At 48.8% G+C, this 22,131-nt stretch overlaps 1 protein-coding gene across 1 annotated transcript; it reads right to left on the reverse strand.

The window, feature by feature from the left end:
• Positions 1–504: 504 nt before the first annotated feature.
• LOC144951740 (interferon regulatory factor 8-like) lies at positions 505–20,520 on the reverse strand. Its single transcript, XM_078882078.1, has 8 exons — positions 20,271–20,520; positions 17,281–17,467; positions 10,393–10,472; positions 9,491–9,566; positions 7,759–7,806; positions 5,495–5,944; positions 1,980–2,089; positions 505–885 (listed from the first exon to the last, which is right to left on the reverse strand). Exons 1-8 carry the CDS (start codon positions 20,451–20,453, stop codon positions 691–693), a joined length of 1,329 nt encoding a protein of 442 aa, XP_078738204.1. The 5' UTR covers positions 20,454–20,520; the 3' UTR covers positions 505–690.
• Between the last annotated feature and the right edge of the window lie 1,611 nt (positions 20,521–22,131).

The raw sequence follows: 22,131 nt of genomic DNA on the forward strand, positions 1-22,131 counted from the left end.
AGTTCAGCATACGTACGGACATACATTAAGAAGTTCAACATACTTCACACACACGCACACGCGCGCGCGTGGTGAGCGAGCGGAGAGGTATGTGGGCGACGCAGCCCCTGGCCCACGCTGGACCCGTGCCAGCTCGGCTCAGATGTCGCCAGTGGAAAAACCACTTCCCGTGCCGTGCTGGACCCGTGCCAGCTCGACTTAAATGTCGCCAGTGGAAACATGACTTCCTGTATCGTGCTGGACCCGTGCCATCTCGGCTTGGATGTCGCCAGTGGAAACACCACCCGTACCGTGCTGGCTCCACGCTACCTCAGTTTGGATGTCGCCAGTTGAAACACCACCCATGCCGTGCTGGACCCGAACCAGCTTGGCTCACGTTCGCCAGTGGGAAAGTCACCCGTGCCGTGCTGGACCCGAACCAGATTGGCTCACGTGCGCCAGTGGGAAAGTCACCCGTGCCGTGCTGGACCCGTGCCAGCTTGGCTCACGTGCGCCAGTGGGAAAGTCACCCGTGCCGTGCTGGACCCGTACCAGCTTGGCTCACGTGCGCCAGTGGAAAAGTCACCCGTGCTGGACCCATGCCAGCTTGGCTCGCGTGCGCCAACACCGTGGGGACGTGGTGGTGGAGGAGGTTGAGGAGGTGGAGTTTGAGGAGGTGGTGGAGGTTATCGTCGGTCCGAACAGAATGTGTCAGTTGAGCGCGCAGTGTCTGTGCGGGCTCGTGAACGTCACCTCCGTCTTCATCTTGCTGACGAAGGGCCAGCCTTCATCGCCGCACCCCTCCGGGGCCTTCTCCAGTAGCAGCAGCTGCTGCTGCTGCTGCCCGCCACTGTCCCTCTGCCGCTTGGCGTTCTCCAGTAGCTGGCGTGCGAGCACCAACTCCACCTGGAGTCCAACGTACACGCACATAGACTCAACATCACACAGAGACCCAAGGACTCGCACAGAGACCCATAGACTCGCACAGAGACACACAGACTCACACAGAGACCCATAGACTAAACATCACACAGAGACCCACAGACTCGCACACAGAATCATAGATTCACACAGATACCCATAGACTCACACAGAGACCCATAGACTCACACAGAGACCCATAGACTCACACAGAGACACAGACTCACACAGAGACCCATAGACTCACACAGAGACCCATAGATTCACACAGAGACCCATAGACTCACACAGAGACCAATAGACTCACACACAGACCCAGAAACTCACACAGATACTCATAGATTCACACAGAGACCCATAGACTCACACAGAGACCAATATATTCACACAGAGACTCATAGACTCACACAGAGACCCATAGACTCACACAGAGACCCATACAATCACACAGAGACCCATAGACTCACACAGAGACCCACAGACTCACACAGAGACCCAGACTTGGGCGCTCCATAGAATTCAACGTCGAGTGGACGTTGGGTAATTGATTAATTGATGGATCTGACACTCACGGAATCGCTCGCTCGCTCACCATCTGTAGTTAATCCTACGACTGCCCCGGTGGTTAAATGTTCGTTTATTATTCATTTTTCGACGACCAAATCGAAGGTCAACTGAACACTGAGACATTGGTGCTCATCTGTTCACAGCCCTGCAGAGGCAGTGGTGGAAATGTCACTTTCCTATGGCGGGGGCGAGTCCATCCACAGGTGGTGGTGGTGATGGAAGTGATGGAGGTGGTGGTGACGCAATTGATACTACTGCTGCTGTTGCTCCTGTTGTTACTACTGATAATGATGCTGCCACTGCTACTGATGATGCTTGCTGATGATGAAACTGACGATATTGATGATGACGATACTGATGATGAAGATGATGATAGTGATGATGATGATGATGATGATACTGATGATGAGGACGATACTGGCAATGATAATGACGATGGTGACGATGATGGCGTTGACGATGACGCTGATGATGATCTTGACACGATGATGATGATTTCCGGTCTCACTCACGTGCGCTGTGATGAGTTTCTTCTGCAGGTTCCCACCGGGATACTCCTCACAGAAGCAGAGGACGATCTCCGTCTGAGGCTCCGGACCTCCCAGCGTGAAGTTGTGGAGCTCTGGAAAAACAGACAGGGGACATCCCTCAACTAAAACTAATGAAACGACTCTTAACCAGTTTCGATTTAAAGCTGTTCGTGACTGCAGGAATTCATCTTCTTGGTTCTTTCGGTAAAGTCACGTAGAAGGGAAATAATAAAATAAATTAAACATAATAAAATACAATTCTCACGACGTTTCGGCCACAACGCAAGCAGCCGTCCTCAGGTGAAGAACAGGTCTGTCGGAAAGACAGCGCAGAGGACGGCTGCTTGCGTTGTGGCCGAAACGTCGTGAGAATTATTTTATTATGTTTTATTTTTATTATTTTATTATTTCCCTTCTACGTGACTTTACCGAAAAAACCAAGAAGACTCTTAACCAGTTTGTATTTTTCCAGATGAAGGCTCCACTCAGCGACCAACTTCCGTGTCCTCGTCGAGAAGGCCGCTCTCCTAGCTGACTTTGACATGCTAATCTCTCACGTTAACATCACGCTAATCTCTCACATTGACATCACGCTAATCTCTCACGTTAACATCACGCTAATCTCTCACGTTAACATCACGCTAATCTCTCACGTTAACATCATGCTAATCTCTCACGTTAACATTATGCTAATTTATCGCATTAACATCATGCTAATTTCTCACATTAACATCATGCTAATCTATCACATTGACATTATGCTAATTTATCGCATTAACATCATGCTAATTTCTCACGTTAACATTATGCTAATTTATCGCATTAACATCATGCTAAACTCTCACATTAACATCATGCTAATTTATCGCATTAACATCATGCTAATTTCTCACATTAACATCATGCTAATCTATCACATTAACATTATGCTAATCTCTCACATTAGCATCATGCTAATTTATCGCATTAACATCATGCTAATTTCTCACATTAACATCATGCTAATCTATCACATTAACATCATGCTAATTTCTCACATTAACATCATGCTAATTTCTCACATTAACATCATGCTAATTTCTCACATTAACATCATGCTAATCTATCACATTAACATCATGCTAATTTATCGCATTAACATCATGCTAATTTCTCACATTAACATCATGCTAATCTATCACATTAACATCATGCTAATTTCTCACACTAACATCATGCTAATTTCTCACATTAACATCATGCTAATTTCTCACATTAACATCATGCTAATCTATCACATTAACATCATGCTAATCTATCACATTAACATCATGCTAATTTCTCACATTAACATCATGCTAATCTATCACATTAACATCATGCTAATTTCTCACATTAACATCATGCTAATTTCTCACATTAACATCATGCTAATTTCTCACATTAACATCATGCTAATTTCTCACATTAACATCATGCTAATTTCTCACATTAACATCATGCTAGTCTCTCACATTAACATCATGCTAATCTCTCACATTAACACCATGCTAATCTCTCACATTAACATAGCCACTTCCGTGCCCTAGCCACCGTGGTGATGATGAGCGAGAGAGAAACACACAAACTCCAAATATACAGCAGCAGCAGGCGTCAGTCGGGATCGAACCCACGACCTCCTGTGTACTGGGCGAGGTAGTTAACATCCTCGTATTGGGGGTGGGAGGGTGGGGGGGTGGGGGGATGGGGGTCGATGGAGATGGGATAGAGGGGGGGGTCGAGGTGGGGGGGGGATGGAGATGGGGGGTATGAAAGTGGGGGGTGGAAGTGGGGGGGTGTAGGTGGAGGGTGCAGGTGGGGGTGGAGGTGGGGGGGGAATGGAGGTGGGGGGGCAATGGAGGTGGGGTGTAGGTGGGGGGGTTGCTAATCTCTCACATTAACGTCATGCTAATCTCTCACATTAACATCATGCTAATCTCTCACATTAACATCATGCTAATCTCTCACATTAACATCATGCTAATCTCTCACATTAACATCGTGCTAATCTCTCACATTAACACCATGCTAATTTCTCACATTAACATCATGCTAATCTCTCACATTAACATCGTGCTAATCTCTCGCATTAACACCATGCTAGTCTCTCACATTAACACCATGCTAATTTCTCACATTAACATCATGCTAATCTCTCACATTAACATCATGCTAATTTCTCACATTAACATCATGCTAATCTCTCACATTAACATCATGCTAATTTCTCACATTAACACCATGCTAGTCTCTCACATTAACATCATGCTAATTTCTCACATTAACATCATGCTAATCTCTCACATTAACATCATGCTAATTTCTCACGTTAACATCATGCTAATTTCTCACATTAACATCATGCTAATCTCTCACATTAACATCATGCTAATCTCTCACATTAACATCATGCTAATTTCTCACATTAACATCATGCTAATCTCTCACATTAACATCATGCTAATTTCTCACGTTAACATCATGCTAATCTCTCACATTAACATCATGCTAATTTCTCACATCAACATCACGCTAATCTCTCACATTAACATCATGCTAATCTCTCACTTTAACATCACGCTAATTTCTCACATTAACATCATGCTAATCTCTCACATTAACATCACGCTAATCTCTCACATTAACATCATGCTAATCTCTCACTTTAACATCACACAAATCTCTCACATTAACATCATGCTAATCTCTCACATTAACATCATGCTAATCTCTCACATTAACATCATGCTAATCTCTCACATTAACATCACGCTAATCTCTCACATTAACATCATGCTAATCTCTCATTTTAACATCACGCTAATCTCTCACATTAACATCATGCTAATCTCTCACATTAACATCACGCTAATCTCTCACATTAACATCATGCTAATTTCTCACATTAACATCATGCTAATCTCTCACATTAACATCATGCTAATTTCTCACATTAACATGCTAATTTCTCACATTAACATCATGCTAATCTCTCACATTAACATCATGCTAATCACTCACATTAACATCATGCTAATCTCTCACATTAACATAGCCACTTCCGTGCCCTAGCCACCGTGGTGATGATGAGCGAGAGAGAAACACACAAACTCCAAATATACAGCAGCAGCAGGCGTCAGTCGGGATCGAACCCACGACCTCCTGTGTACTGGGCGAGGTAGTTAACATCCTCGTATTGGGGGTGGGAGGGTGGGGGGGTGGGGGGATGGGGGTCGATGGAGATGGGATAGAGGGGGGGGTCGAGGTGGGGGGGGGATGGAGATGGGGGGTATGAACGTGGGGGGTGGAAGTGGGGGGGTGTAGGTGGAGGGTGCAGGTGGGGGTGGAGGTGGGGGGGGGCAATGGAGGTGGGGTGTAGGTGAGGGGGTATGAAAGTGGGGGGGTGGGTGGAAGTGGGGGGGTGGGTGGAGGCAGTGTGGGGTTGGGGGGGGGGGCGGTGACCCCCGGCCCCGCGTCACCTCTCATGAAGCTGTCGCGGTCAAACAGGGTCACGGCCGCCCTGCGCTCCATCTTGTTGGGCCTGCCCGTGTGTGTGGGCGCGCACGGGCCGCTCCAGTAGACGCGACCCCGGCACAGCCGCTCGGCCTGCAGCCTGCCCAGCGCCGCGTCCACGCGAAGGGTCAATCCCCGGCCCAGGCTGCCGAGCGCGGCGGCCAGGAGCTCGCCGTGTCGGCCCGGGTAGAACAGCGATGGCTGCTGCTGCTGCTGGTGCTGGTGCTGCGGTGACGCTAGCGCAGAGACGACGGTGGTGGCGGCCGGGTGAGGAAAGTGCAGCATGGCGGTGAGCGGGTCGTAGCCGGCCTGGGCGCCCGCGTTGAAGGCGAGGCGGCAGCCGAGGGGGTGCGAGACGCGGGCGTAGAGCACTCGCTCGTCCTTGTACTTGACCAGAACGTCCATCTCGTAGAAGCCTGCAGCGGGCGTGGTGGTGGGAGAGAGGGGCGGTTCAAGTTCAAGTTTCATGTATTAGGTACAGCCCTGTGAGCCGTTCGGCTCTTGAATCGGGTGCAAACGCAACAAACAGAAAACAAAAACATGAACAAGGAAACATCTTGAAGTGAATATGTGACTGAGTGCAAACAGAAAATCCAAGAAAAGACAGAAAAATATCGCAGAAATGCACCGTACACCAACGCTGTGTGCAAATATCCCAGTGGGATGCAAGTCAAACAACAACAACAACAACAACCACAAGACAACTTAGATTAAGGCCATTAGTCTAACTCTGTACTACAACAAACAAACATGGCCAAACCAAATTTTTTTTCGAAAATCACCAATATAAAGCCATAAAAGTAATGAAACAGTGATCATTATCATCACCAACGTCATCAGCATCGTCTCTATCATCGTCAGCATCACGATCATCATCACTGCTAAAATCATCATTGGCGACATTATCGTCAACATCATCACCTTCGTCATCATCATCATTGTGAACATGGTGATGATGATAATGTTGAGACTCAAGCCTGAACATCATCAGAGCTCCCCAGTGATTCTGACACGGCCATTATGAACCCCTGGTGAAACCAATTACTGCCAATGTCTGGTCCTGACATTCAAGTGACTATGTTATTGAAACATCATCTTGATTTGAAGCTTTCGTGACTGCAGGGATCCATGCTCTTTGGTTCCTTCGGTAAAGTCACGTGGGTATAAAATAAAATAAATGACGACGTTTCGGGCGCAACACAAGCGTCCATCATCAGGTGGGAAAGTGTGGTCTGCTGCTGAGGCAGACTGTTGGAAAAGGTTTGAAACGGGTGTAGCTCAAGGGTCATAAAGAATTGGGTGGGGCTAGTGATGTTAATGTGAGAAATTAGGATGTAACTGTAAGATAGGAGGAGAGAGGCCTCCTCGACAAGGGCACGGAAGTGGCTATGTTAATGTGATAGATTAGCATGATGTTAATGTGAGAGATTAGAGGGCATGAAAGTAGATATGTTAATGTGATAGATTAGCATGATGTTAATGTGAGAGATTAGAGGGCATGGAAGTAGATATGTGAATGTGAGATTAGCATGATGTTAATGTGAGAAATTAGAGGGCATGGAAGTAGCTATGTTAATGTGAGAGATTAGCATGATGTTAATGTGAGAGATTAGCATGATGTTAATGTGAGAGATTATCATGATGTTAATGTGAGAGATTAGCATGATGTTAATGTGAGAAATTAGCATAATGTTAATGTGAGAAATTAGAGGGCATGGAAGTAGCTATGTTAATGTGAGAGATTAGCATGATGTTAATGTGAGAGATTAGCATGATGTTAGTGTGAGAGATTAGCATGATGTTAATGTGAGAGATTAGAGGGCATACTTCTTTACAGATCAGGGTTTAACTAAACTAAAACTAAACTATTTTTTTATTGTTACCAGGTAAGACCCCACTAAGGTGCAGTGCAGCTCTTATTCCCAAGCGATCTGGCCAGCAAAAATGATAAGTCAACAAATTTGCTCATCGTCATCATCATCACGTGAAGATTTATGGCGGCAGTCAAATGTTCTCTAAACGCGTGCCGATGTTGATTCTAAATTTGCGGTCGAAAACCGGAGAAAAAACCAACACGCAATCTCCAAATATACAGCGGCAGGCGTCGTCAGGTTCCAGGCCGAACCCACGACCTCCTGTAGACAAGGCGAGGTAGTGAACATCTCCTAGCCACCGTGATGCAAGCTTCACTCCTGCTAGGCGTCATCGGCAGGGCGTGGCGAGTTAATACCTGGGTCGATGTTTGAGATGAAATTCTTCATCTGTCCGGCAAACATATCTGCAACCAAATATTACAAATATATCAATACTGTGTGCCCCCCCCCCCCGAATTACAAATGGCCACGTACACCTCGTGCTCTCTTTTAGCCCCGCCCCCCCTCCCGATACGTTCCATTCATTGGCTGCCACATTCTGATAAGCCCCTCCCCCCCTCTCCTCCCCCCTCAACTTGTATTTAAGAACTTGCATCTTGGAATCTCTGTCTCGCTTGATACAGCAAATCTGGCTGTGACGGTCCCACCTGATGACGGAGACTTGTGTTGCCTCCGAAACGTCGTGACTTTTATTATTTTATTTTTTTTAATTTCACTTTTTTACTTACGTGACTTTACCGAAAAAACTAAGAGTATATAACAAGAGTAGCTTTAAACTCTTTCTGGCAATAGAGTCAAGTCTGCCTTAACCACACGTACTTGTGGGAAAACATGCTATTATATGTGTTGAACTTCTTTTACACCGTACGTAGCCAACCCCACGAACTGGAGGTGCAGGGGGAAGGACAACAAACTAAACACAACAACAACAAGCAGTTCTAAAGAAATGGGTTTCTTGTGTGAGTCTATGGGTCTCTGTGTCAGTCTATGGGTCTCTGTGTGAGTCTATGGGTCTCTGTGTAAGTCTATGGGTCTCTGTGTCAGTCTATGGGTCTCTGTGTGAGTCTATGGGTCTCTGTGTGAGTCTATGGGTCTCTGTGTAAGTCTATGGGTCCCTGAGTGAGTCTATAGGTCTCTATCTTATTCTACGGGTCTCTATTTGAGTCTATGGGTCTCTGTGTGAGTCTATGGGTCTCTGTGTGAGTCTATGGGTCTCCTGGTGTTAGGCGTCTGGCCTGTCTAGTCGCACAAACTCAACTCTAAAGGGGTCGCATGAAGCCCCTTCACTCAGCAGTGGCGTTGAGCAGGGCACTTGCAGGGCTGCGCCTACACCCGTTTATATATTTTGTGACATCGCCGCCCCTCATGTCAATGCACTGCTGGATGAGGGCTCCCACCCACACTTGTCGGGGGTTTGTTGACAATGATAACGATCACGACCAAGACGATGATCACAATGATGATGATCACAATGATGATGATGATCACAATGATGATGATGATCACGATGATGATGATGATCACGATGATGATGATGATCACAATGATGATGATGATCACGATGACGGTGATCACGATGACGATGATGATCACGATGATGATGATGATCACGATGATGATGATCACAATGATGATGATCACAATGATGATGATGATCACGATGACGGTGATCACGATGATGATGATGATGATCATGATGATGATGATGATGATCACGATGATGATGATCACAATGATGATGATGATTACAATGATGATGATGATCACAATGATGATGATTATCACAATGATGATGATCACAATGATGATGATGATTATCACAATGATGATGATGATCACAATGATGATGATGATCACGATCATGATGATGATGATGATCACAATGATGATGATGATCACGATGATGATGATAATCACAATGATGATGATGATCACGATGATGATGATGATCACGATCATGATGATGATGATGATCACGATGATGATGATGATCACAATGATGATGATGATGATCACAATGTTAATGATGATGATCACAATTGTGATGATGATCACAATGATGATGATGATGATGATCTCGTTACTGACTGGCGTGCTGGGAGTGCCAGGGACTGCGATCTGCGAGCTGGGAGTGCCTCTTGTGGCACTGCCTGTTGGAGGTCGTCTGCAGGAGAAGAGGTGACACAGGGCACGGGGTCACACCACAACCGCCATCACTCCCTTCCTCCTGCCGGAACCCTGCGACTGCGGCACCGTTGACGCCTTGGCCAATTACAGGCATCATCATCATCACCATCATCATCACCACCATCATCACCATCACCACCATCATCATCAACACCACCATCATCATCATCATCACCACCACCACCATCACCACCATCATCACCACCACCATCATCACCATCATCACCACCACCATCATCATAACCACCATCACCATCATCATCACCACCACCATCATCACCACCACCACCATCACCACCATGGGTGAGTGAGTGAGCGGGTGGGTGAGTGAGCGGGTGGGTGAGTGAGCGGGTGAGTGAGCGGGTGGGTGGGTGAGTGAGCGGGTGGGTGAGTGTGCGGGTGGGTGAGTGAGCAGGTGAGTGAGTGAGTGAGTGGGTGAGCGAGTGGGTGAGTGAGTGGGTGAGTGAGCGGGTGAGTGAGCGGGTGAGTGAGCGGGTGGGTGGGTGAGTGAGCGGGTGGGTGAGTGAGCAGGTGAGTGAGTGAGTGGGTGAGCGAGTGGGTGAGTGAGTGGGTGAGTGAGTGGGTGAGTGAGCGGGTGAGTGGGTGAGTGAGTGGGTGAGTGAGTGGGTGAGTGAGCGGGTGGGTGAGTGAGCGGGTGAGTGAGTGGGTGAGTGAGCGGGTGAGCGGGTGAGTGGGTGAGTGAGTGGGTGAGTGAGTGAGCGGGTGGGTGAGTGAGTGGGTGAGTGAGTGGGTGAGTGAGCGGGTGGGTGAGTGAGCGGGTGAGTGCGCTGCACAGCGCTCACTCTGCGATGCACGCTGTAGGCGTCTGTGTTGACGATGTTCATCTTGTCGTCCGTGACGTCGTCGTCATCGTCCGTGTCTCCTGCAACAACAACAACAAGAACAACATCAACAACAATAACATCAACAACAATAAGAACATCAACAACAATAAGAACAACAACAACAATAACATCAACAACAAGAACAACATCAACAACAATAACATCAACAACAATAAGAACATCAACAACAAGAACAACATCAACAACAATAACATCAACAACAACAATAACATCAACAACAATAACATCAACAACAACAAGAACATCAACAACAAGAACAACATCAACAACAATAACATCAACAACAAAACATCAACAACAACAATAACATCAACAACAATAAGAACATCAACAACAACAACAAGAACATCAACAGCAAGAACATCAACAGCAAGAACATCAACAACAAAACATCAACAACAATAACATCAAAAATAACAATAACATCAACAAGATCATCAACAAGATCATCAACAACAAGAACATCAACAGCATTAATAACACTAACAAGAACATTAACAACACCAACAACACCAACAACAGCAGTCAAATACTTTAAACCCATGGTGATGTTGATGCTTCGTGTGGAGGGGAAAACCGGAGGACCCGGAGAAAACCCCAAGCGACCACAGAGAGAGATTCCAAATATACAGCAGCAGGCGTCAGGGGTCGGGATCGAACCTACGGCCTCCTGTACACCAGGCGAGGTATTTAACATCTCCTAGCCACCGTGCTGATGACGATGAGAGAGACGCAGACTCCAAATATACAGCAGCAGGCTTCAGGGTTAGGATCGACCCCACGACCTCCTCTAGAGCAGGCAAAGAATTTAACCCACCCACTCACCCACCCACTCACCCACTCACTCACTCACTCACCCACCCACCCACTCACCCACTCACTCACTCACTCACCCACCCTCCCACCCACTCACCCACCCACCCACTCACCCACCCTCCCACCCACTCACCCACCCTCCCACCCACTCACCCACTCACCCACTCACTCACCCACCCACTCACCCACCCACTCACTCACTAACCCACCCACCCACTCACTCACTAACCCACCCACCCACTCACCCACTCACTCACTCACCCACTCACTCACTCACCCACTCACTCACTCACTCACCCACCCACCCACTCACTCACCCACCACTCACCCACTCACTCATCACTCACGCACCCACCCACTCACCCACTCACTCACCTACTCACCCACCAACTCACCCATTCACTCACTCATCACTCACCCACCCACTCATCACTCACGCACCCACTCACTCACGCACTAACCACCCATAATATTGATTTTTGTTTGTTAGATTGCGTCAATATAAACCCGCCACCACCTGACACAATACGTAAGGGTTGTCACGTAAACAGAACGTGGCCAATTCGTCACTAGTACAGCATTAGTGTATAGTGTCGTGTATAGTAGTGTAGTGTATAGTAGTGTAGTGTATAGTGTAGCGTATAGTAGTGTAGTGTATAGTGTAGTGTATAGTGTAGTGTATAGTTGTGTCGTTTATAGTGTAGTGTATAGTGTAGTGTATTGTGTAGTGCATAGTAGTGGTGTATAGTAGTGTCGTGTATAGTGTAGTGTATAGTAGTGTCGTGTATAGTGTAGTGTATAGTGTAGTGTATAGTAGTGTAGTGTATAGTGTAGTGTATAGTGTAGTGTATAGTAGTGTATAGTGAAGTGTATAGTAGTGTAGTGTATAGTAGTGTATAGTGTAGTGTATAGTGTAGTGTATAGTAGTGTATAGTGAAGTGTATAGTAGTGTATAGTGAAGTGTATAGTAGTGTAGTGTATAGTAGTGTATAGTGTAGTGTATAGTACTGTAGTGTATAGTAGTGTAGTGTATAGTAGTGTAGTGTATAGTGTAGTGTATAGTAGTGTAGTGTATAGTCTAGTGTATAGTGTAGTGTATAGTGTAGTATATAGTGTAGTATATAGTGTAGTGTATAGTAGTGTAGTGTATAGTAGTGTATAGTGTAGTGTATAGTGAAGTGTATAGTAGTGTAGTATATAGTGTAGTGTATTGTAGTGCATAGTAGTGTAGTATATAGTGTAGTGTATAGTAGTGTATAGTGTAGTGTATAGTGTAGTGTATAGTGTAGTGTACTAGTACAGCACCACCGGTGTGTTGGAGAGTCAAGCCACAACATTTACAATCTGAGTACGACGTTTCACCACTATCTATAACCAGCTTCATCAGGCGACAGCCAAATTCGTGGAAAAATCCTTCCCGTTTCGTTGCTTGAACAGAGGGGTGGATGTGATGACTTCCCTTGTGAGCCCTTCACGTGTGAAGCGGGTGGGGGGGGGGGGTTAATTAATTTGTATAAATAACAATGGGTGTCTATTGCCGGTTGGGTTATTCATAAGGGGCCGTCCATAAATGACGTCACGCACATAGGGGGGGAGGGGGGGTGACGATGTGTGACGAGGGGGGGGGGGGGTTGAGAAATGTGACGTCACATCAAAATGCGCAACTTTAAATAAATATAGACAACACGTTCTAATAAATTAAATAAATAATAAATGTTTTCTCCTATAGTTTAAAGCGATTTGAAGCATGTTTTTTTTTTTGGGGGGGGGGGGGCAGAGCTTGTGACGTCATATTTGAGGGGGGGGGGGTCTGACTTTTTGTGACGCCGTGTGACGACGGGGGGGGGGGGTAGGGGGGGGGGGCAAAAATCGTCCAAAATCGCGTGACGTCATTTATGGACGCCCCCAAACGTAATCAACCCACATGATGCACAAACAATGTTCCTGTAATCTCCGGTCACCTTCATGCACTAACACAGCAGTACTTGTTACCGTCTGCGTTGAGTGAATCCCCGTTTAAGTACGCTGACCTATATAGCAGAGGTGGGACAAAGTCATTGTTATGCAAGTCCAAGTCGAGTCGCAAGTCATCAAATTCATGACTCGAGTCTGACTCGAGTCCAAGTCACATGACTCGAGTCCACATCTCATAGGTGGGACAAAGTCATTGTTATGCAAGTCCAAGTCGAGTCGCAAGTCATCAAATTCATGACTCGAGTCTGACTCGAGTCCAAGTCACATGACTCGAGTCCACATCTCATAGGTGGGACAAAGTCATTGTTATGCAAGTCCAAGTCGAGTCGCAAGTCATCAAATTCATGACTCGAGTCTGACTCGAGTCCAAGTCACATGACTCGAGTCCACATCTCATAGGTGGGACAAAGTCATTGTTATGCAAGTCCAAGTCGAGTCGCAAGTCATCAAATTCATGACTCGAGTCTGACTCGAGTCCAAGTCACATGACTCGAGTCCACACCTCTGCTATATAGACATTAATTTAAACAACCTATTAGTTCATGATTCGCTTCCAAGCAGCACTGAGTATGTAGCTATCCGAACGGTTAAAGTTATTTGTAAGTCGCCGGTTTTGCACAGAGCTTCAACATCATCAAAATCAATCGAGTGTCCTTGTTGGCACGCGTGTTCTACTACTGCTGACAGTTGCATTTGGGAGTATTTAATACATTCTCTGATGTTATTTTCGTCTCCTGCTGATCATTCGTCCAGTTTGCCCAACATGACATTTACTACACGTGCAGTTAGTCCTGTGCGCACCTTCTGTTAATCCTGTGCACACCTTCTGTTAGTCCTGTACACACCTTCTGTTAGTCCTGTACACACCTTCTGTTAATCATGTGCACACCTTCTGTTAATCCTGTGCACACCTTCTGTTAATCATGTGCGCACCTTCTGTTAATCCTGTGCGCACCTTCTGTTAATCATGTGCACACCTTCTGTTGTACCAAATATGAAATCCTGTATTTTATGTACCGTGCCAAATCTGACTCGGATGTTTTCTTTTTCCAAACATCTGGCTAGTTTATCAGCTACTCCCGCAATGTACGGTATCTTTATAGTTTTTAATTACTTGGGCAGTTTCAACGCTCGTGTTATTTGATTTGGTTTTGGCATTCAGTGCCCTGTTGATTTGTGCATCATTGTAACCGTTCAATTGCAGCGCTGTTGAATTTAACTTCTCAGACCATCACCATCCGACACATTCTTTCGGTAAACGCTGCGTGGGTTATTTTACCATTTCGGCCGCGCCCGAGCAGAGTATCCAGAAATGGGAGAGTTTTGTCAACTTCCACTTTCATGGTGAACTGAATGGACGGGTTTTGCGAGTTGAGATGATTTAGAAAATCGTTGTGTATCTTTGCCATGTGGCCAGACCACCAGTGTGTCATCCACGTATCTAAACCATCCACATCTCTAAACCAACCCACCCACTCACCCATCCATCCACCCACTCACTCATCCACTCACCCACCCATCCACTCACCCACACACCCACGCACCCACGCACGCACCCACGCACGCACCCACCCACGCATGCACCCACGCACGCACCCACCCACGCACGCACCCACCCACTCACCAATACACCCACCCACTCACGCACCCACCCACCCACCAATGCACCCACCAATGCACCCACCCACCCATGCACCCACCCACCCATGCACCCACCCACCCATACACCCACCCACCAATGCACCCACTCACCCACGCACCCACCCATGCACCCACCCACCCATACACCCACCCACCCATACACCCACCCACCAATGCACCCACCCACCAATGCACCCACCCACCAATGCACCCACCCACCCATACACCCACCCACCAATGCACCCACCCATGCACCCACCCACCAATGCACCCACCCACCAATGCACCCACCCACCAATGCACCCACCCACCCACGCACCTACCCACCCACGCACCCACCCACCAATGCACCCACCCACCCATGCACCCACCCACCAATGCACCCACCCACCCATGCACCCACCCACCAATGGACCCACCCACCAATGCACCCACCCACCCACGCACCCACCCACCAATACACCCACCCACCCACGCACCCACCCACCAATACACCCACCCACCAATGCACCCACCCACCAATGCACCCACCCACCCATGCATTCACCCACCCATGCACCCACCCACCAATGCACCCACCCACGCACCCACCCACCCACCAATTCATCCACCCACCAATGCACCCACCCACCTATGCACCCACCCACCAATGCACTCACCCACCAATTCACCCACCCACCCATTCACCCACCCACCCATGCACCCACCCACCAGTACACCCACCCACCCACGCACCCTCCCACCAATGCACCCACCCACCCATGCACCCACCCACCAATGCACCCACCCACCCATGCATTCACCCACCCATGCACCCACCCACCAATGCACCCACCCACGCACCCACCCATGCACCCACCCACCAATTCATCCACCCACCAATACACCCACCCACCCATGCACCCACCCACCAATGCACCCACCCACCAATGCACCCACCCACCCACCAATACACCCACCCACGCACCCACCTACCAATGCACCCACCCACCAATGCACCCACCCACCAATGCACCCACCCACCAATGCACCCACCCACCAATACACCCACCCACCCACGCACCCACCCACCAATGCACCCACCCACCAATGCACCCACCCACCAATGCACCCACCCACCAATGCACCCACCCACCCATGCACCCACCCACCAATACACCCACCCACCCACGCACCCACCCACCAATGCACCCACCCACCAATGCACCCACCCACCAATGCACCCACCCACCAATGCACCCACCCACCCATGCACCCACCCACCAATACACCCACCCACGCACCCACCCACCAATGCACCCACCCACCAATGCACCCACCCACCAATGCACCCACCCACCAATGCACCCACCCACCCATGCACCCACCCACCAATACACCCACCCACCCACGCACCCACCCACCAATGCACCCACCCACCCATGCACCCACCTACCAATGCACCCACCCACCCATGCACTCACCCACCCATGCACCCACCCACCAATGCACCCACCCACGCACCCACCCACCCACGCACCCACCCACCAATTCATCCACCCACCAATACACCCACCCACCCATGCACCCACCCACCAATGCACCCACCCACCAATGCACCCACCCACCAATACACCCACCCACCCACGCACCCACCCACCAATGCACCCACCCACCAATGCACCCACCCACCAATGCACCCACCCATTCATACTCCCACCAACCCATGCACCCACCCACCAATGCACCCACCCACTCACAGCAAAGCGAGCGAGATGAGCGGCACCCCCCCCTCTCCCAAGCGCGATGGGAGGGTGGCACACGGAGCGATGAGAGGGTGACACACGAGTGATGAGAGGGTGACACACGAGTGATGGGAGGGTGACACACGGAGCGATGAGAGGGTGACACACGAGTGATGAGAGGGTGACACACGAGTGATGGGATGGTGGCACACGGAGCGATGAGAGGGTGACACACGGAGCGATGAGAGGGTGACACACGAGTGATGGGATGGTGGCACACGGAGCGATGGGAGGATGACACACGAGTGATGGGATGGTGGCACACGGAGCGATGAGAGGGTGACACACGGAGCGATGAGAGGGTGACACACGAGTGATGGGATGGTGGCACACGGAGCGATGGGAGGGTGACACACGGAGCGATGAGAGGGTGACACACGAGTGATGGGATGGTGGCACACGGAGCGATGAGAGGGTGACACACGAGTGATGGGATGGTGGCACACGGAGCGATGAGAGGGTGACACATGGAGCGATGAGAGGGTGACACACGAGTGATGGGAGGGTGACACACGAGTGATGGGATGGTGGCACACGGAGCGATGAGAGGGTGACACATGGAGCGATGGAAGGGTGACACACGAGTGATGGCATGGTGCCAGTTGTCCACCTTTGCCCCGGGAGCCCTCTGGCAGCACGCGGTAGACCTTGTAGGGCTCGGAGATGTCGAGCTGGCTGCGCTCTGACACCTCCTCGAAGTCGGAGCTCTTGTTGAGGGCGCAGCGGAGTCGAGTCTTCCACGCGGGGGGGTCCGCGCGGTCTCCCTGGCGGAACTTGCCCTTGAACAGCGCCCAGCCCTGCAGCACGCACATACACGTATACACACACACGCAGACACACGCAAACACACGCACACACACACACGCACACACACACGCATGCACACACGCACGCACAAACGCACGCACACACGCATACACACACGCACGCACACACGCTCACACACACGCACACACACGTATACACACCAACGCACACACGCACACACACACACGCACGCACACGCACGCACGCATGCATGCACACACGCACACACACACATGCACACACACACGCACACACGCACGCACACACATACACACACACACATACACGCACACGCACACACACATACATACACACACGCACACACACACACACATGTACACACGCACACGCACACACATACACAGACACACGCACACACACACACGCACACACACGCACACACGTACACACACACACGCACACACGTACACACACACGCGCACACACGCACACACACACGCACGCATACACACGCACCCTTAACAGACTGTCGGGGCAAGTGCTGTTAGCGAGCACCTATGAAGGCCGGAACGGTACACGAGGGGGTGGGTGGCCAGCACCACGCCCGACCGCCTTTGTCTCCCCAGTGGCGGTGTTTACACACCGCACCAGGTACTCAATTAAGGCTGAGTCGACCTAGGGGAGGCCCAGGACTGGTTCAGATAATTGTCACTGGTGTTAGCCACACACACGAACACACACGCATGTCTCTGTGGGGTGTCTGGACAGTGCGAGAGAGAGACATTGTCCACAATAGAGGTTTTTTTTGTGGTTAGATCGAGTAAATATCAATGTGTCGTTAAACCCGCCACACCAGACACAGCCAATTCGTAAGCTTTGTCACAGAAACAGAATGTGGCCATTTCGTTACTAGTATAGCAAACCAACAACACTGACATCATGCAAGCCACTTGTTATTGTCCGATCACAGGTAATCCCCATTGATCTATGGCGACCTGCATAGGCATGCATTTGAACAACGAATCATTTGATTATTTGATTCCAAGCAGCACTGAGTCTGTAGCTATTCGAATTGATAGATTTATTTTTTTTCTCAATTTCAAAAATAATGCTCTAATTAGTCTTCGCCAGTAGTAGCTAGTTTTGCACAGAACTTCAACTTTACAAAAATCTATTGAATGTCCTTGTTGCCAGGCGTGTTCTGCTACTGCTGACAGTTTTATTTTGGGAGTATTTCATGTTCATTTGGTGTTCTTACACGCTTTCATTTAACTCACTCTGTCTGTTGTTGTCGTATCCTCAAATCTTGTAACTCAATTTTAACCCACTTCCCAAAGTGGTATCGACTGCAAACTTGGTATACTTATGTCATACTGATGACAATACTATATTCATACAAAATAATATCTATTTTTAAAAATTATTTTTTACATGTTATGTTTCGGCTTGCTCTAATTGTCCACGCTCAACTGACGTTGGCTTCGGGGCCACTTCCTGGAGTCGTGGAGTTCTTCCATTACGAGTACATTTCATAAAAGCGTGTTTTTAAAAGTTTTTTTTTAATATTACTTATTTTAGTCTTGTGCCCATCATTTGTCCTGTCTGCTCAACATCGCATTTGCCACAATCGCAATGAATCCGGTACACAACTTGTGTTGATAGTCTTTCATTTTTTCGGTAAAGTCACCGAAAGAACCAAGAAGATGAATCCCTGCAGTCACGAAAGCTTTAAATCGAAATTTCACGTAGGTAATTTTTTTTTTTTATAAATCAAATCACGACGTTTCGGCCGCAACACAAGCGTCCTTCATCAGGTGTGGACAACGTAGCAAAAGCACAACCGCCTAGATGTGTCTGTCTGGTGGTGGCGGGTTTAACACGTCTAAGCGCTTGTGCTTTCGCTACGTTGTCCCCACCTGATGAAGGATGCTTGTGTTGCGCCCGAAACGTCGTGATTTAATTTATTTTTAAAAAATTCGCCTACGTGAATCCTTGCAGTCACGAAAACTTCAAATCTAGAATTCTGTTGATAGCTTCGGTAATGCATCTTTTCTACCAGATATTAATTTATGTATTTTACGTACCGTGCAAAATCTGACTCGGGTGTTTGGTTTTTCAAATCATCTGGCTAGTTTATCAGTTACTCCCGCAATGTACGGTATTTTTTCAACGCTCGTGTTATTAGATTGGGGTTTGGCATTCAGTGCCCTGTTGATTCGTGCATCATTGCAACCTTTCAATTGCAGCGCTGCTTTAACATGTTTAATTTCACTTCTCAGACTTATCACTTTCTTGATAAGAAAAAAATTACGTGCGGGGTTATGGTGTGACCCTGCATGAAGATAGGGGTCAATTTGCATTTTCTCTCCGGTAAACGCTGCGTGGGTTATTTTACCATTTCGACCACGCAGGAGCAGAATATCCAGAAATGGGAGAATTCTGTCAACTTCCACTTTCATGGGAAACTGAATGGACGGGTTTTGCGAGTTGAGATGATTTAGAAAATCGTTGAGTGTACCTTTGCCATGTGGCCAGACCACCAGTGTGTCATCCACATATCTAAACCCACCCACATATCTAAACCCACCCACCCACCCACGCACCCACCCACCCACGCACGCACGCACCCAAGCACGCACTCACGCACTAACCCACCAATGCACCCACCCACCAATGCACCCACCCACTCACCAACACAATAACTGGATGGACGACGGATTTTTGCGAGGTGAGATGACTTAAACCTTCCAAATAATTTCTAAATCATGTGATAATATTGATCGCAAAAGCCTACGTGTTAAACTGAGAGAGAGACACTGTTTCTGGCCTAACCTTGAAAAGGGCCGCGTCTTCCTGCTGGCAGTAGTCGTGTTTGGCCGCGTGCTTCCAGGGGATGCGAAACGTGGCCTTGCTGTCGTCCTCCCAGCGCAGGCCAGGGTAGAGGCCGCTCTCGATCTGCTCCAGCAGCCACGGCCTCAGACGCTTCGATCCGCCCGCAGACGGCAGCCGATCCATGGCGCACAAGCCGGATCCCCGCACCGGATCCCGCTCCAGATCAGGATTCAGATCCCGAACCGGTTCCCGACGGGGGATTCCGATTCAGATGCCGGAGATAGATCCCGTTCTGGATCAGGATTCAGATCTCGAACCAGATCCCGGTCCCGATCCCGGTCCAGGTCCCGAAGCAAATCCAGTTCCGGATTTAGATCCAATCCGGCATTGCTGCGGCACAGGTTCATCATCCGAGTGAGATTTGTGATGCAGTTTTTGTGTTTATCCCAACCACCACCACCACCATCGTCGTCGTCGTCATTGGCTGGCTGAGCCGTTGAACAAAGACGGTCACCGCGTCATCATCATCGTCATCATCATCGTCATCATCGTCGTCGTCATCGTCATCATTGTCGTTATCACCGTCGTCATCGTCGTCATCGTCATCATCGTCGTCGTCATCATCATCGTCATCATCGTCATCATCGTCGTCATCGTCATCATCGTCGTCATCATCGTCGTCATCGCGCGGCGCTTTCAGATGCGCTGCTGCTTCTGCGGCCGTCTGGAACGCTCTTCCTGACCGACATTAGGAAGTCACCTGAGCTATGCACTTTTAAATCATCATCGTCGTCATCATCGTCGTCGTCATCATCGTCGTCATCATCGTCATCACCGTCGTCATCGTTATCATCGTCATCATCGTCGTCGAGATTGACGAGCTCATTTCTTGTGGTTAGTTTGTTGTGCTTCCCACCCCGCACCGTCAATTAGCACGGTTGGCCACGTATGGTGCGAAATAATTTCAACATGGTACATACATCGACTCACACAGACACCTATAGACTCACACAGAGACCCACAGACTCACAAAGAGACCCATATACTCACACAGAGACCCATAGATTCACACAGAGACCCATAGACGCACACAAAGACCCATAGACTCACACAGAGACCATAGACTCACAGAGACCCGTAGACTCACACAGAGACCCGTAGACTCACACAGAGACCCGTAGACTCACACAGAGACCCATAGACTCACACAGAGACATATAGACTCACACAGAGACCCACAGACTCCCACAGAGACCCGTAGACTCACACAGAGACCTGTAGACTCACACAGACCCATAGACTCACACAGAGACCTATAGACTCACACAGAGACCCATAGACTCACACAGAGACACATAGACTCACACAGATACCCGATACCCGTAGACTCACACAGAGACACACAGACTCACACAGAAACGCAAAGACTCACACAGAGACCATAGACTCACACAGAGACCCATAGACTCACACAGAGACCCATAGACTCACACAGAGACCCACATACTCACATAGAGACCCATAGACTCACACAGAGACCCACAGACTCACACAGAGACCCACAGACTCACACAGAGACCCACAGACTCACACAGAGACCCATAGACTCACACAGAGACCCGTAGACTCACACAGAGACCCACAGACTCACACAGAGACCCACAGACTCACACAGAGACCCATAGACTCACACAGCGACCCATATACTCACACAGAGACCCATAGACTCACACAGAGACCCATAGACTCACACAGAGACCCATAGACTCACACAGAGACCCACAGACTCACACAGAGACCCACAGACTCACACAGAGACCCACAGACTCACACAGAGACCCACAGACTCACACAGAGACCC

The sequence above is a fragment of the Lampetra fluviatilis genome, chromosome 63 (genome assembly GCF_964198595.1).
Source record: "Lampetra fluviatilis chromosome 63, kcLamFluv1.1, whole genome shotgun sequence".
NCBI lineage: Eukaryota > Metazoa > Chordata > Hyperoartia > Petromyzontiformes > Petromyzontidae > Lampetra > Lampetra fluviatilis.